Genomic DNA, 14,375 nt, shown 5'->3' with positions numbered 1-14,375 from the left:
CCTAACGTTCCAGGAGTTTATGTTAACCTTTCTGGACAAACTGCAGCAGCAGTAACCAAAGTAAAACTGAAACTTAGAGTTCCTTTGTCATCTTTCCTCATCTTCAGGTTTTTAAGATACTTGCCAAACTGGGCAGGAAAAATTTCTATCGAACTTACTCCAAGCAAAAATAACTTAGTCATTGCACCAACACAAGACCCATTCACTCTTACAGACGTAAAGGGAACAAATAAACGTCATTCGCCGAATTTTGCAAAGACAAAGTTGACTTAGACTTTGGTTTCTCAAACCTCAACACTGAAGTAAACTATTATTTCAATGCTGCTGGATGCTTGGGACCCAGTTAAGTTCACATGCGAAAAATTTGAATGCAAGAGAATAGAAAGCAGACTTGCAGTCTATATGTTGGACCCAGATATTTCAAATGCTTTAGCTGCCAAATATATTGCAGTTCCACTTATGTTCCCTATACACCAAATATCTGTCAAAGACTTTGCAGGTGAAGTTGGAAACCAAAGTGCTGACCCAGGTGCAAGAACAGATATTGCTTTAACAACTGCAATGAAACATGCAGATACTATGTTTGTACTGTTCAGACGAACTATAAATGACTATTCTTGTTTCTACAACCCTGGTATTAAATATCATATAAACATAGATGGCAAATATTATCCAAGAGAAGAATATTCTACAGTTGAGGATATGAGGTCATACAACTTGACATTAGATGCTATGAACTTTAACAACAACTTCACAACAACTATTAACCCTGAAATGCAAAGTTCTATTATGCCATATGTGAAAGTATGGACTCATACAGGAGGTCAAAAAACTCAATATACAAATGGAGACCGTTCAAACTTTTGGCTTGGCATTCCATTTGCTGACTCAGAAGACTTTATGGGTGGTATTTCAACTGTTGGTACAGTTCAAATACAATATACTGGTGACAGAGACGGTCCAGATGAATTGAGAGCAAAGAAGTTTACAAAACCAATAGCACTTTTCACGGAAGATGCTCTTTTGAAGATTCGTTCGATGAAACCTGCTGGGGCTCCTCAGATTGGCATAACGACAGCTTCCATCGAGCAGATTTTGGCAGCAGGTCAGTAAGTTGTTCTTGAACTGACTTCTCTCCGTCAAATATTGACAGTACGCCAGTTTTGACATAATATTGTATTATAAACTTTCCTTTAGAAATATCTGTAAGTTTTGAAGTTATATTTTTGTCTGCTTCAAGAACTTTCACCATTTCAGTTATACCAACTTTCTTTGCTTTATGAAAATATTTAGGTTCAGCAAAGACTGCTATTCTATAACATTTTCCATTGTTTGTGTAAAGAACTATTCTGTCAATGTATTTGTATTGTTTGTGAGTATAAACTTTGTTCTGCTTCAATTCAAAGATATCCGAATACGTCCATCTTTTTATTCTAAGTAAAATGTCATTTCCGAAAAATAGAAGCGTAAGTGTTTCAAAAGGTTTAATGGCGGTGGCAGATGTGAAGTTAAATTCACCAACTCAAACAAACAGTCAAAGTGTTGTTGTCAATGTCAAAGACAGAGATGTTGAAGTGGGGAAACCATACGAAGACGAAGATGGTATAACAATTGTTCCTGTAAAAGAACCAACATATCCTGAAGTTAGCAGAGACTTAAGTTCTGTTGCAGATATTCGAAACGACTACCAACAACTGAAAGACAAACTTCAAACTCAGGAGAAGATTTGTCAAGCTTTAAGTATAATGTTAAACTTGGTCGAACACAACCCTGTAAAAGTGAACTCATATGTCATTGCACCTCATGAAGTTTTGAAAGAACTATTGAAACTTTTGACAGAGGCAGACGATATAAACATCAAAGAAATAGAACCCGACATTAGTTGCTGTGGTGTTTCATATAATGTCATTGACAAGATATACGTTATGAAAGGAGGTGAAACGTTGAACTTAAAATATAGTTTCCCAGACGTTATAAAAATATTTGACGACCACAACATTTCATTAAAATTTATTTGCTAAGTAAATGGCAGAAGACATAATGGTTTATACTATTACGACTAAAAACCCTGAGTCATATAATTCTATAACAACAAACTTACAAAGTCCTCAAGGACGATATTGTAAACTAACCTTAAACACAATGACGACTAAAGCCTGTTTTGCTCTTTTGACACCAGAAGACTTTATTGTTGTGAATGGTAAAAAATACTCCTTTGAAGATACTTACTCAGATATACCACCAACAGGTTTTGTTGACTTATTTAATACTTTAAGTACGGGTGTAACATGTGCTGCAACTAGAGCAGGTTTCATTATGTTTGGATGTCCGACTGAGTTTACTATAAACGATATGAGCTATAATACAAAACTTATTTCTGGTTTTTACTACCAACAGTTTCCTATAACAGGAAAAGGTGTCATACAAGGAATGTCTATTCCATTGACATTAAGCACACCAATCTTATATATTGTTTCAAACTTAGGTTCAAAGTGTTATTCGAATGTCGACAGAAACTATTATGACCAAAAGATACTTATGCGTATAAACAATACTTTCTCTGCTGGTTTGCCTATTGTTCATTCGAATGCAGAATTTTCAACCTTAGTGAACTCAAACACTTTGGCAAGTATAACGTTGACATTAGTTGACGCAAACTTTGTTCCTGTAAAACTTTTATGTCCTATGTATTTGTCAATGACGGCAGAAAGTTTCGAATTGGAAGATGCAACTGGTGAAAGTATTGTATTACAAGAACAACTTCAACAACAAATAGCTCAAGAACAACAAATGCAACAAATGGAACAACAAAGTCAAGAATAAAAAAATAATATTTTTTTATTTTTATAAAAATGTACAGAATAGATGTTTCAGATTTTTATGACTTCCAAGCATTCAGAAATATGTGTCCATTTCGAGACTATAACAAAGCAGTCGAGAATTTGAAACGTTTAGTCATTTATGTCGACTCTGCCCCAGAATGTTATGTTATGAAAGAATGGGATGTAGTCTTTAACAAACCTAAAGCGACAATAGTTTCAGAACAAGAATGTAGACAGAAACTTAAGAAAATAAAAGTCGTACAAGTTGGCATGAAGATGTTAGATGCTTGGGATATCTTATTGTCAAAGTTAGAAGATTTTTCAGTTCGTGGTATAAAGTTTATACACCTTCTCCAAACTTCTATTCTATCTTCACTGGATATAAATATGAACAAGTAGAATGGAAAGAAAATATTATAGAAGCTTGGTTAGACCATGTCAAAGAAATTATATGCAATGGAAACGAAAAGGTTTATGAGTATATCTTATGTTGGTTTGCAAACATCTTACAACATCCAAGTGCTAAAAATGAAACTGCTCTCATTATAATTGGAAAACAAGGAACAGGTAAGAATACTTTCTTTACAGATATTTTGTGCAAACTGTTAGAAGGTTATTCGAATCCGAATATGACAAACTTAGAAAACATCTGCGGTAAATTTAACTCTTCAATAGAGAATATGAAACTTATAGTTTGCAATGAACTTCAAAGTATAGATACAACAAAAGTTTTGAACTCAGATGCTTTGAAGAGTCTTATAACAGACAAAGTTGGAGTTGTTGAAAGAAAATATAAAGACCAAAGAGTTTGTGAAAATGTTGCAAACTTCATTATGGTTTCAAACAATGCTGTTCCGATGAAGTTAGAAAGTTCTGACAGAAGATATGTAGTTGTCAGAACGTCAGATTCTCATATGCAAGATACAGAATATTTTGACGACTTAGCAGAAACTTTGACATCTGACTTTTACAACCACTTGTTCTCATATTTCATGACATTAGATATTTCTAAGTTCAATCCAAGACAAATTCCACATACCGAAGAGAGACAAACATTGTTAGAAGCAAACAAGAGTGTATATGAACTGTTCATAGATGAAACTGACTTTGTGTCATTAGATGAAAAGTCTTTATATGATGAATATAAACAATATTGTCAAGAATATGGTTATATGGCAGCTTCTAAACGAACATTCTTGGCAAATGTCAAAAGTCTTTTAGACGTACAGAATGGTGTATATACAAAGAAAAATTTTTCTGAGTAAATTTTAAAAAAAATATTTTTTTATCCGATAGAAAAGATGACGAAATTCATCTCAGTAAACAAGTACATGTCAGGACTTAAAGAAGAACTAGACCCATTCACATATTTGAATGTTTACTTCTACCATTTTGAAAAGTCTTCATTCAGCAAAGTTTGGAACATCGAACCAGTTAAGTTTGCTATTGTGACTAAAAATGGTGCGAAATTTGAAGACTTAGACATAGAAGGTTTGTTAACAGTCAAAGAAAGTTTTGACAGAAGGTTCTCAAACCTTAAAGAAGGCAAAGCATACAAACTTGTTATACCTTATGAACCAAAGAAGACAGACGACTATGAATATTATGAGTCTAAAGTTGTAGAAGTTCAAGGTAAATTGGGTAAAAAGATTTTAGAGTCTAAGCCGTGTTTGCTCCTAAAGAGGAAGAGAACATTGACATTGACCCAGAAATGTTCTAAAAATAAAATTTTATTTTTACATGTCAAATTTCTTCTTCTGGAACTGGCTTGGTTCTTTCTTCTCTTCTTCTACTTTCTTTTCTTTTCTTCTTCTTTTCTGGTGGAGTTATGTCAAATTTGGCGCAACCATATTTATGTAAAAGTTCTTTGTCCTTTAATAGCTCATCTATTCTGTTTTCTATTTCATCTTCAAGAACAGCGCATGTGTCTTCTTTGCATTCTAAGAACTTTTGTTGGACTTCATCTTTCCAATCGGCGTCATCTCTGTCAACAAGTCTGTCATTGACAAATTTTAAGACTGCTCTGCTTAATGTTTTATGGTTCTTGTCATATTCCCAGAAACAGAACTTTAGAACAAATTCACCTTTCTTGTTTACACTATGTAAGATTTTATGGTCGAGATGTTTTGCTGTCGAAAAGCTTGTCTCGAATATAGATAGCGAAATCGCTAGACATTTTCTAAAAGATAAAAATTTTAATTTTTCTAAAAATATGTTAGAAAAAAAGTTTGCTGACATTGACAAGAAATTTGAGAATGTTTTAAACAAGAACAAGAGGAAGTTAGAAAATGCTCAGATAAAGCCTATACATGACAAGTTCTTATTTGCTCAGAATGGTATAACAGGTCTAATTGCACCACCTGGGTCGGGTAAGACTTTCACTTATCTTAAAATGGCTGCACAACAACAAGAACTAGATGAGAAGAACCCATTCTATGAGTTAGTTGTCATTTGTAGTACTTCTGGTCAATTTGACCAAACCGTCAATTCGTTCAAAGATATTATAAAGAAGTCTAAGTTAGTATGTATAAAGGATACTGAGTTGTTAGATTGGATAAAGAAGTACCAAAGAAGAGTTTTGAAGTATAATGCTATAAATGAGTATATAAATTCTAAGTTTAAAGACCCAAATGAGGAAATGCAGAGAATATTAGAGAAGAAACACTTCAGAAACAAACAGAAAGAGATAGAATACATTTCGAAGAAATTGCAATCTTACGATTGGAAGACTTACCCTCATAGATGTCTTCTTATCTTAGATGATTTCGCCTCTCATCCTTTGTTAAAGAACAGAGAACAAGATATGTGTCGAATTCTTAAGAAGCTCAGACACTTTAACATCTCAGTTGTCATATGTGTACAGACAGCAAAGAGTTTAAGTAAGGATGTTAAAAGAATACTTACTGACATAATACTTTTCCCCGGATTGTCCGAAGACGATTTCATGGAACTTATGAAAGAGTCCATGGCAGGTAAGTTTGACAGACATGAACTATGGGAGAAGTACAAAGTCATACAAGACCCTCATACTTCTTTCAGAATTCATATCTACGCAAACAAAGTTCAAATTGTAAAAAGTCAAGCTTGAAAAATCTAAGTGTTTAGTCTTAGTAAGATGGTAGCTTCTTAAAGCAAATACCATTGCTGAGTTTTATGTACGTGAAGAGAAGTACAATGAATTCAATTACGAGTACAATTGCAATGACAACTAAGGCAACTATTTTTGTCTTTTGCCAGCAAGGGTACTTCTTCTCTTCCAATGGTTCGGCAGAACTATACTCACTCATGAGAAATGCCAAAACGGTTTAATAGAAAAAGTGAAAGTTATTCTTCATTTTTTTGTATGTAAGATATGATTTCAGGGATTTTTTTGACGAAGTGCAAATCTTCACTTCGTCAAAAATAACAGTTATATAATGAAAAAGTGAAAGTTATTCTTCATTTTTTTGTATGTAAGATATGATTTCAGGGATTTTTTTGACGAAGTGCAAATCTTCACTTCGTCAAAAATAACAGTTATATAATGAAAAAGTGTCATTTTTTTCATGTCAGAAGACTCGAAGGTGCAACACTTCCAAAATACCGACGAACTCAGAAGAGCAGCATGGCAGTATGTTCTTGACAACTTCTTTGAGTTCTCCAGGTACACCTTGGAAAATGCTGAAGAACTCCGACACAGAGAATTTGGAGAAATTGCGCTCCAATACTACCTTGACAAACAAAGGGTAAAATAAGACTAAAAACTTAACGTTTAAAAAGTGACATTTTTAATGAGCTCCGAGTCACCGAGAAAACTTGGTCAGATGTTAGCAGCTTACTTCCCTGAGGAGGATGGAAGCGTTACATACATAAGGTTCAAAAACAACGAACCTGGAATTGCGTACCAAATTCGCAATTACATGACCATGGAAGAGTACGAAAGGTTCCTACAAGAGAAACCAGCTCTAAACAACTCAGAAAAGAAAGAATAAAAAGTTTAACTCGTAATTGTTTATTTTTTTTACTTGTATGGGCAAGCTGCAAGAATGAAGTCGACTATCTCAGTCTTTGTCTTGACCAGTTGGACGGCTCTTGTGAGTATGTCTGTTTTGCGGTCTCCAGCTGGTGTCTGACCTTCGTAATTTGCGCATGTTCTTGAGAGCTCCAACTGTAAATGATTGTAGGATGAAGAGTCTCTCAGACTGCTTGAGGTAGTCGTCTCTGTCTTTGACCGAATCTGTGGTGCGAGTCGAATCAGTCGATTTGAGGGAAGAGACTGAAAGCCTGTCATCTTCCATCGGGGCTGTGGCATAATCTTTGCGTAAGCGGTTCAGACCTTCTTCGAACTCTTGGTCTCTCTTCGATTTGGATTGAGATTGGAATTGCTGGGGTGGAGCTTGCTGGAACATCCAAGGGTTGGGGAAGTAAGGCATAGGCTGAGGAGGGTAGTTCGGGAAGCCTTGTGGTGGGTAGTAACCTTGAGGTGGAAATTGGTAGTAATTCGGAGGTACTTGCTGGAACTGAGGTTGCTGAGGAGACTGTTGTGGTTCTTTAGGTTCCTCTGGTTTGGGAATGGACTCGGTTGGTGGGACGTGGGACATTCGTTTGTGGCTTAATCGTCGGACCACAACGATAAAAATCTCTGCTACTAGCAGTACTTTTACTGACAGTAGCAGTACTTTTACTGACAGTAGCAGTACTTTTTCTGACAGTAGCAGTACTTTTACTGACAGTAGCAGTACTTTTACTGACAGTAGCAGTACTTTATCGTCGAAAACCCTCTCAAATTTTCCTTTTTACTGACAGTAGCAGTACTTTTACTGACAGTAGCAGTACTTTTACTGACAGTAGCAGTACTTTTTCTGACAGTAGCAGTACTTTTACTGACAGTAGCAGTACTTTTACTGACAGTAGCAGTACTTTTTCTGACAGTAGCAGTACTTTTACTGACAGTAGCAATGGTCGAGGTCGAACCTACCGACGAGGCAATTTACCTAATTGAAATTAACGAGCTTGTTAAAGACTTCCTCAGGCAGAATGTAAAAGGCAAGCTTGTTAACGGTTGGATAACGGGAAGGGCTGCCTTGAATCTCGAGACTTCGACCGGAATTCCAATTCAAATACCAGAAAACACTCCTTTCGACGACATAAAGCAAGCAAAGAAGGAAGCCATTATAAAGTTCTTTGCCAAGCGTCCTTGGATACTACTTCCAAACAGAGAGAACCCTTTCCCAAGAATGAACCAAATTCTCAAGGGTCTCCTTCACTTCTCGGGTCAGCCGTTCTACATAACCTGTGAAGGCGACATCCAACCAGTTCAGTAAACCTTAACGTTTAGAATAAAAACATTTTTTTCATTTTTTTGAATGAAGCAAGTTAAATTCGTCCCACACCAATCTCAATGGACCGATGAAGAGTTTCAAGCCATGGTTGAAGACGTTGAGAACGACATAGACGGCGAACTTGAAGGAGCTCAAACCACAATTGCAACCAAAATTGCAGAGGTCAAGGAACAGATAGCTCCACTTAAAGCTACCAAAGCTACTCTTGACCTCATGGATAGTTACCGTTTAGATGTCAAGAGTGGAATAAGACAATTAAAATTAAAACTTCTAAACTACGAAGCTATACTCCAAAAGTTAGCAGAAATGAGAAGACTTTACCAGAGCTACTTACATGTAAGGGACTTACCTTCAAGCAGTCCGACCAAAGATGAATTTTCTGACATTGTCCCAATTTTGTCCGAAAGTCAGCTCAGATGTTTTGAACTGCTCCCAACATATCCAGAATATGAACGTTTGCCTGAACTCTTCCACAATCTCAAAAAACGTTTTTTGGTTCTCATGTTCGAAACTTTTATCGGAAGAGACAACAAACGTTCAGAAGAAGAACAAGATATTATTTTAAACTTGTTGTATGACTTAACCGTCATAACAAGCTTTTTGAAGTAAAACCGTCATTCTCAAACCACTTCATTTTTTCGATGTCCGAACAAGCACCGAAGCCGAACACAATGGCAGATGTCCTTTCAAGGTTGCCAGACAAGCGCCCAGTTCAACTTCAAATTGTCCAATTGAACGCTCATCTGACAAACACCATTAAGACTCTCCAAAGTAGTCTTATGTTAGAGATAACCAATCTCAAAGCCAATGTCCTCATGAACCAAGCTTCCAATGAGAAAGTCCTGAACGATTTCGCGGAAACCTTGCGCCAATACGACACAGAGAACCAAAACCTTGCCCGACTCATCTACCGTTTCTTCGAAGAGATTGACACCATCTGGGCGGCACTCGGAAAGGACAGAACCTCCAACACCGTAATTCGTGAACACAGAATTGCCGAAGGTATTATCAAAGAAGAGGAAGAAGAGGAAGAAGAGGAAGAAGAGAAACACGAAGAAGAGGAAGTTTGGGCAACCCTTGTTATCGATGACGCTTACGAAATTTCCCAACCCTACCCATACCAAATCCGCAACAAGGAGACAGGCAAGGTTCTTACCCCAGTCCTCAACAACTTGGGACACTTGAACCTTAACCTTCGGAATCACGGTTCAATTTCCATGGGCAAGCTTGTCGCAATTCAATGGGTTCCAAATCCAGACAAGAAGACGAAGGTCAGACACATTGACGGTGACAAGCTCAACAACCGTAAGGAGAACCTCGAGTGGTTCTAAGAGTAAAAAAATTTTATTTTAGGGGAAAACCCCAAGTAAATTTAGGTGTTTATTTGGATAAGTATGTTAAATTAATGGTAATTTGGAAAATTAGTTCCCGACCTTTGAATTGGGCTCTTTCGTTATCCCAGTTGCGTAGGAGGTCGTCCCAGAGGAGTTGGTAGAATTGCCAATTCAAGGACGATTTGTCCTCCCAGGCATTGAGGATGTACTGCTCGTAGAGTCTCATGACCTCTGCCTTGCACCAGACACCCTCTCCCTTGGAACGTAAGGCTTCTTCGAAGTGCTCGAATGCGATTGGCTGCTTGACCATCCGAAATGACACTTTTTGTCCGTTTGGTCAATGTTCGTGTCTCGTGCCATAGTCGACGAAAATACAGACAAACAGGTTATATATGAGTTTGAGACCAAGAATGGTGTAACTCGACCTGTCCGATTCAAAGACTCCGAGGGCGACCATGAAATTAAACGGAAATTAGCTAGGAAGGAATATAAAATGGACTGGTTGCCACCACCACCACCTTTACCTGTTCCTCAAGTAAATAAGCCTTTCCCGTTCCCAAGAATTCCCACATTTTAATTCAAATTCGAATAAAAATGTTTTTACTTCATGCAATGTTTAACTATTTCACCATCTTCTTTAACACCCCAGTACTTACGCTTGGAGAGGACATGAACTTCGGTGAAAATTTTGTCCAATTTGAATTGACCCATCTTCTCACCGACTAAACCCATTTCAATGAGTTTGTTGTATCCTTCTTCGTTCGTCATGAGTGCGTCAATGTTCTCATAGTAAACCTTGACTTTCGATTTGACTTCCGAGAAGAACTCATTGTAGTTGTCAAGGACTGCCTTTGCGAACTGAGGGTAAGACCAATGTTCGACAATAGGTTTTAATGTGGTTACTAAGCCACTTTGACCTTGAGTGAATTCGTACTTCAAAACAAAAGGAGAAAACCTTTCAACAAAGTTGTCGACCTTCTCATAATGTTTACTCTTCATCTCTTGAGGTTTCTTAATGGAATATCCCCATGTCGAATTCATAAGCAATTTGAGTGTCATTGCAAGTTTGGGGTTTGAAGCTTTCCTAATATCATACAGTTGTTGTATAACTTTTCCAACTGTATAGTTCCTTCCCGGGAACTCACCATCTTCGTTTGGAATTCCAGTCGGAATATATTGGACAAACCTCATGTATGCAGCGTTAAGGTCGACATAGTATATCTTTTCATCTGAGTCGAACTTGTCGCAACCAATTGGTCCAGTTTGTGGAAATTCAAGTGAGTCTCTTATCTTCTGAGAAACTTCTCCTGTTATCTCATAAACATCATCGAAGCAACCTGTTTCATATAAAACCTTCTGACCTAACTCAGATGCTCTCCAATACAATTTGACGTCAATTGGATGTCTCAATGGAAGTTTGTTTATAGCATCTTGAAGTTCTTGCAACCTCATTGGAAGTTCTTCTGGTTCAGGTTGGTATCCGAACATACCAACTCCTTGTGGAACTGTGTACTTCTTTTGTACTAGAACTTTGTCTGGAACAACTTTTGGTCTTACCAACAATGAAAAGTTTGTTTCGTCTTTTGGTACAAAAGTTTCTGTCAGCTTGTCATCTGGAATTGGTTCCAACAAACCTTTCTCGAAAAGAATGTTTACAGCTCTGACAATGTTGCACTTGCCTTTTCCGAACAATGGGTTTGTAAGACTTTCGTTCAACATGAAGTGGTTGTGGACAATTACAATCTTCAACCATGGTAAATTGAACTCAACAACATAGTCGTCATGTGAAGAACCTTTAGCTAGGTATGTTGACTCGGATATTGACATTTGCCAACGGTGCAATTTTTGCCAATTGACCTCTGAGAATGTACCTTGTCTTCACACATGACTCAAGATACTTCATCTTCTCATCTGTAACAAGACCAGAGTTCTGAGACATGTAAGAATGCAAGGTTCATTGACAATTGTTTCAATTGAATTGTAAATTCCATACCTTGTCAAGTCAATGTCAGACTTATTTATGAAGGGAAGTATCCAGCATGTTGTCTGACTGCTTGAGGTTAGGTTGGTACCATTCGAACTTGACACTTGCAATTCCTTCAATTGCATTCAAAATGTCTGAGTCGGAGTCAACCATTTGTTCTCTCTTTGTAGTCTTGAAAGCGTCAAGAAGTTTTGCGGCTGTTTGTTCATTGCCATGTGCATAGTAAATGTGACCATCCAAATCTGTTATGGTCAATCTGAGATTGTGTCCTTTCTTATTTCCGTCTTGTATGGCAGCAAGTACACCCATGAAGCCTTCTTTGTTCTTTCCTTCGTCAAAGTTTACTGTAAAGGTTCGACCAGATGTAATTTGACTTCTAACTTCACGATACTTTTCATATGCATATCTTGTTCTTTCCATGGGAGCATGTGCGTCTTCACCTTTTCCTTTTTTCCTTCTCAAAGGATGCAATTGTTCGTCATGTTTCCAGTAGAATCTGGCAAAGCCGTCGTGTCCTTCAACTTGAGGTTCACTAACATCGAAAGGCATGTCCATAAGACGTTTTCTTCTAACCTCTCTAGTCTGTTTGGATAATTGGCACGTGCTGTTTCCAAATCCATTTCGTAGCGAAGACCAGACAATTTGTCATAGACTTTTATGGGTCTTCCCTTCCTATATTTAAACTTCTTCGAAACTCCCCAACCATATCTTTGTAACTCTGCTTTTATTCTAGCAGACTTTCTGTCCATTCTATATGGGGGCATTTTTATAAAAATAAAAAAATATTTTTTTCTTTACTTTACATAACTGCCTGCTGCCATAAGTCTTTGACGCCAACCCATACCAGCTAATGAAGGTTGACTTGGCTTAGTTTCCAAACTAAACTTTGGTTTTGGTTTATCTTCAGTTTTTGGTTTTTCTTCTTCTATCGGTTTTTCGTCACTTTTCGGTTCCTCTGACTTTACTTCACTTGCAGGAACAGTTGTGTCGTCAACATCTTCATAAATATCATATGCCATTTGTTTTTGTTTTCCTTTCAACTTTTTGTGTTTGTTGTAAAGTTTAGAATATTTCAACTCTAAGTCAATGAGATGTTCTATAATGAACTGTTGGTCAGTGAAGTAAACTTTTCCATCTGTTGTCTCGAAAGCTCCTTCAGACTTCAATATTTTATTTGTGAGAGTCTGTTTCTTTTTTGAGATACTAGCCGTTCCATTTTTATGAAAAGTGACTTTGTAGTTAGGGTTTGTATTTCCAGACCTGGCACTTTCTATTATTGAATTTTTCTCTTCATCTGTAAGTTCTTTGACAGGTTTTGACAATGGTTCTGAACTTTTTGTTTGTGGTGTCAAATCTACCGTTTCAACTTCTTCGGTCATTTCATCTCAGTAAAAAATTTTAGTTTGGTTTGTTTTCAACTGGTTGTTTAGGTTTTTTAAGTCGGTCTAAAACTTCCTGAGGTATAGGAAGAACTTTACAAACACGTGGTGTAACTGCTGGAAGCCGACAAATCCATCTTGAACTTATTTGTCTCAATGCTGCATTGTTCATTTCATCTCAATAAAAAACTTTACATTCCCCACGTTTGAGGCGGTTGAGGTTGGTTATTGTTTACCCACTGTTGTGCATGGTTATATCCTCTGTTAAAGAATCTTTCACCTTGGTCCATATAGTGTCCTGCTTGGTTATAGTAGTCATTTGCTTTGTTATAATAGTTTCCTGCTTGTCTTCCTACATTGTCCATCCATCCTTGAACTTTTCCTCTTGTTTCAGGATTTGGAATAAAGATTTGTTGCATCTCGTGCTACATCCCAACCTTTCTGTACAGTTTGTATAATAGGTTGTGCTTTCTCTTTAAGTATACCTAATGTACTCAAAATCTTCCTTCCAACTCCAAATACACCTCTGGCTATTGTTCCCACTGCGGGCAAAAATCTGGATGCAACTCCTGCTAATGCACCAAATAAACCCATTTCTTATGGGTTAAAAATGACGAATCCAAACAAGGACCCCTATGTTTCTAAGGCAACAAAAAAAGCACTCATGATAAAAATCTTTAGTTCAACACCAAATGCTTGGTTTATGGATATCTTGGAAAACATTCCGAGAGTTAGAACAGATGGACCTCCATACTGGTTAATATTTGTTGGTCAAAACACAAGATACTGTGAAGCCATACCATTATGGTCCAAAAATTTTAGATGTAAAAACTGCTTTGACAATATTCGTTGACAAATACCATCCAACAAAACTGACATCTGACTGTGAAAGTTCTTTCAAATCAGATTGATGTAAAAAACTATCTGCGTTCAAAAAATGTAAACCAATATTTCATTGTCGACCAAAACCATTCTGCTCTTGGTGTCATTGACGGTTGTATAAAAATGTTAAGAGACTTAAACCAACCACAAGGTGGTGAAGCAAATGAAATGTCATATGACGACAAATATAGACACTTCTCCATGGCAAAGATGAGACAAGTTTTAAATATTTACAATAACCGTAAACAAAAAGGTTTGGGAAACCACTCCCCCGAAGAAATGAAAAACAACCCTGACTTAGAGAAAGACTATATATTTAATAATTTAGTCAAAAGAGACAAACAAGAAAGAATGCCGGGCTTCAAACTTCAGAAAGGTGACAAAGTAAAAATAGAAATACCTAAACGCGACCCATATGAAAATACTATTGACTATGACAACAATGGGAACCCGACAGGTACTCACATTCGTGTTCGTAAAAATAGAAGAAAGTATACAAGAGAATATTATGAAGTTTTAGGCAAACATGGCAAAATGTACACACTGCAAGCAGAAGATAAAACTACTATTGTCAGACCTCGTTTCAAACTTGTCAAAGTTCAAGGTGGTATACTTTCAAAGACAGTTCCTAACAAATATAAGACAACTCCTGA

General features: G+C 36.9%; 14 protein-coding genes and 1 pseudogene across 15 annotated transcripts, besides 1 other annotated feature; 10 read left to right on the top strand and 5 right to left on the bottom strand.

The window, feature by feature from the left end:
• Positions 1–14,375: part of a mobile genetic element that runs on past both edges of the window.
• Positions 703–1,113, top strand: TVAGG3_0851700 (protein of unknown function, DUF4106 family; the record flags this gene model as incomplete). The annotated part of the gene is made up of 1 exon (XM_051249262.1): positions 703–1,113. One exon carries the CDS (start codon positions 703–705, stop codon positions 1,111–1,113), a length of 411 nt encoding a protein of 136 aa, XP_051084737.1.
• On the top strand, positions 1,488–2,021 carry TVAGG3_0851690 (protein of unknown function, DUF4106 family; the record flags this gene model as incomplete). The annotated part of the gene is made up of 1 exon (XM_051249261.1): positions 1,488–2,021. One exon carries the CDS (start codon positions 1,488–1,490, stop codon positions 2,019–2,021), a length of 534 nt encoding a protein of 177 aa, XP_051084736.1.
• Positions 2,431–2,823, top strand: TVAGG3_0851680 (uncharacterized protein; the record flags this gene model as incomplete). The annotated part of the gene is made up of 1 exon (XM_051249260.1): positions 2,431–2,823. The coding sequence occupies one exon, from the start codon at positions 2,431–2,433 to the stop codon at positions 2,821–2,823; it is 393 nt and encodes a 130-aa protein (XP_051084735.1).
• On the top strand, positions 3,452–4,087 carry TVAGG3_0851670 (uncharacterized protein; the record flags this gene model as incomplete). Its single annotated transcript, XM_051249259.1, has 1 exon — positions 3,452–4,087. The coding sequence occupies one exon, from the start codon at positions 3,452–3,454 to the stop codon at positions 4,085–4,087; it is 636 nt and encodes a 211-aa protein (XP_051084734.1).
• TVAGG3_0851660 (protein of unknown function, DUF4108 family) lies at positions 4,154–4,462 on the top strand (the record flags this gene model as incomplete). Its single annotated transcript, XM_051249258.1, has 1 exon — positions 4,154–4,462. A coding segment is annotated over one exon (309 nt), but the record flags the coding sequence as incomplete, so codon positions are not given.
• TVAGG3_0851650 (protein of unknown function, DUF4106 family) lies at positions 5,035–5,910 on the top strand (the record flags this gene model as incomplete). The annotated part of the gene is made up of 1 exon (XM_051249257.1): positions 5,035–5,910. One exon carries the CDS (start codon positions 5,035–5,037, stop codon positions 5,908–5,910), a length of 876 nt encoding a protein of 291 aa, XP_051084732.1.
• TVAGG3_0851640 (uncharacterized protein) lies at positions 6,593–6,793 on the top strand (the record flags this gene model as incomplete). Its single annotated transcript, XM_051249256.1, has 1 exon — positions 6,593–6,793. One exon carries the CDS (start codon positions 6,593–6,595, stop codon positions 6,791–6,793), a length of 201 nt encoding a protein of 66 aa, XP_051084731.1.
• TVAGG3_0851630 (uncharacterized protein) lies at positions 6,863–7,402 on the bottom strand (the record flags this gene model as incomplete). Its single annotated transcript, XM_051249255.1, has 1 exon — positions 6,863–7,402. The coding sequence occupies one exon, from the start codon at positions 7,400–7,402 to the stop codon at positions 6,863–6,865; it is 540 nt and encodes a 179-aa protein (XP_051084730.1).
• TVAGG3_0851620 (uncharacterized protein) lies at positions 8,168–8,752 on the top strand (the record flags this gene model as incomplete). Its single annotated transcript, XM_051249254.1, has 1 exon — positions 8,168–8,752. The coding sequence occupies one exon, from the start codon at positions 8,168–8,170 to the stop codon at positions 8,750–8,752; it is 585 nt and encodes a 194-aa protein (XP_051084729.1).
• On the top strand, positions 8,785–9,474 carry TVAGG3_0851610 (HNH endonuclease family; the record flags this gene model as incomplete). The annotated part of the gene is made up of 1 exon (XM_051249253.1): positions 8,785–9,474. The coding sequence occupies one exon, from the start codon at positions 8,785–8,787 to the stop codon at positions 9,472–9,474; it is 690 nt and encodes a 229-aa protein (XP_051084728.1).
• On the bottom strand, positions 9,524–9,787 carry TVAGG3_0851600 (uncharacterized protein; the record flags this gene model as incomplete). Its single annotated transcript, XM_051249252.1, has 1 exon — positions 9,524–9,787. The coding sequence occupies one exon, from the start codon at positions 9,785–9,787 to the stop codon at positions 9,524–9,526; it is 264 nt and encodes an 87-aa protein (XP_051084727.1).
• On the top strand, positions 9,818–10,054 carry TVAGG3_0851590 (uncharacterized protein; the record flags this gene model as incomplete). Its single annotated transcript, XM_051249251.1, has 1 exon — positions 9,818–10,054. The coding sequence occupies one exon, from the start codon at positions 9,818–9,820 to the stop codon at positions 10,052–10,054; it is 237 nt and encodes a 78-aa protein (XP_051084726.1).
• TVAGG3_0851580 (DNA/RNA polymerases family) lies at positions 10,078–10,833 on the bottom strand (the record flags this gene model as incomplete). Its single annotated transcript, XM_051249250.1, has 1 exon — positions 10,078–10,833. A coding segment is annotated over one exon (756 nt), but the record flags the coding sequence as incomplete, so codon positions are not given.
• Positions 11,402–12,225, bottom strand: TVAGG3_0851570 (annotated as a pseudogene). Its single transcript has one exon. A coding segment is annotated over exon 1 (824 nt).
• On the bottom strand, positions 12,860–13,012 carry TVAGG3_0851560 (uncharacterized protein; the record flags this gene model as incomplete). The annotated part of the gene is made up of 1 exon (XM_051249249.1): positions 12,860–13,012. The coding sequence occupies one exon, from the start codon at positions 13,010–13,012 to the stop codon at positions 12,860–12,862; it is 153 nt and encodes a 50-aa protein (XP_051084724.1).

Source organism: Trichomonas vaginalis, chromosome VI, assembly GCF_026262505.1.
Source record: "Trichomonas vaginalis G3 chromosome VI, whole genome shotgun sequence".
NCBI lineage: Eukaryota > Parabasalia > Trichomonadida > Trichomonadidae > Trichomonas > Trichomonas vaginalis.
Note: the sequence above shows the minus strand (reverse complement) of the source record. Positions and strands in the feature narration are given on the sequence as shown.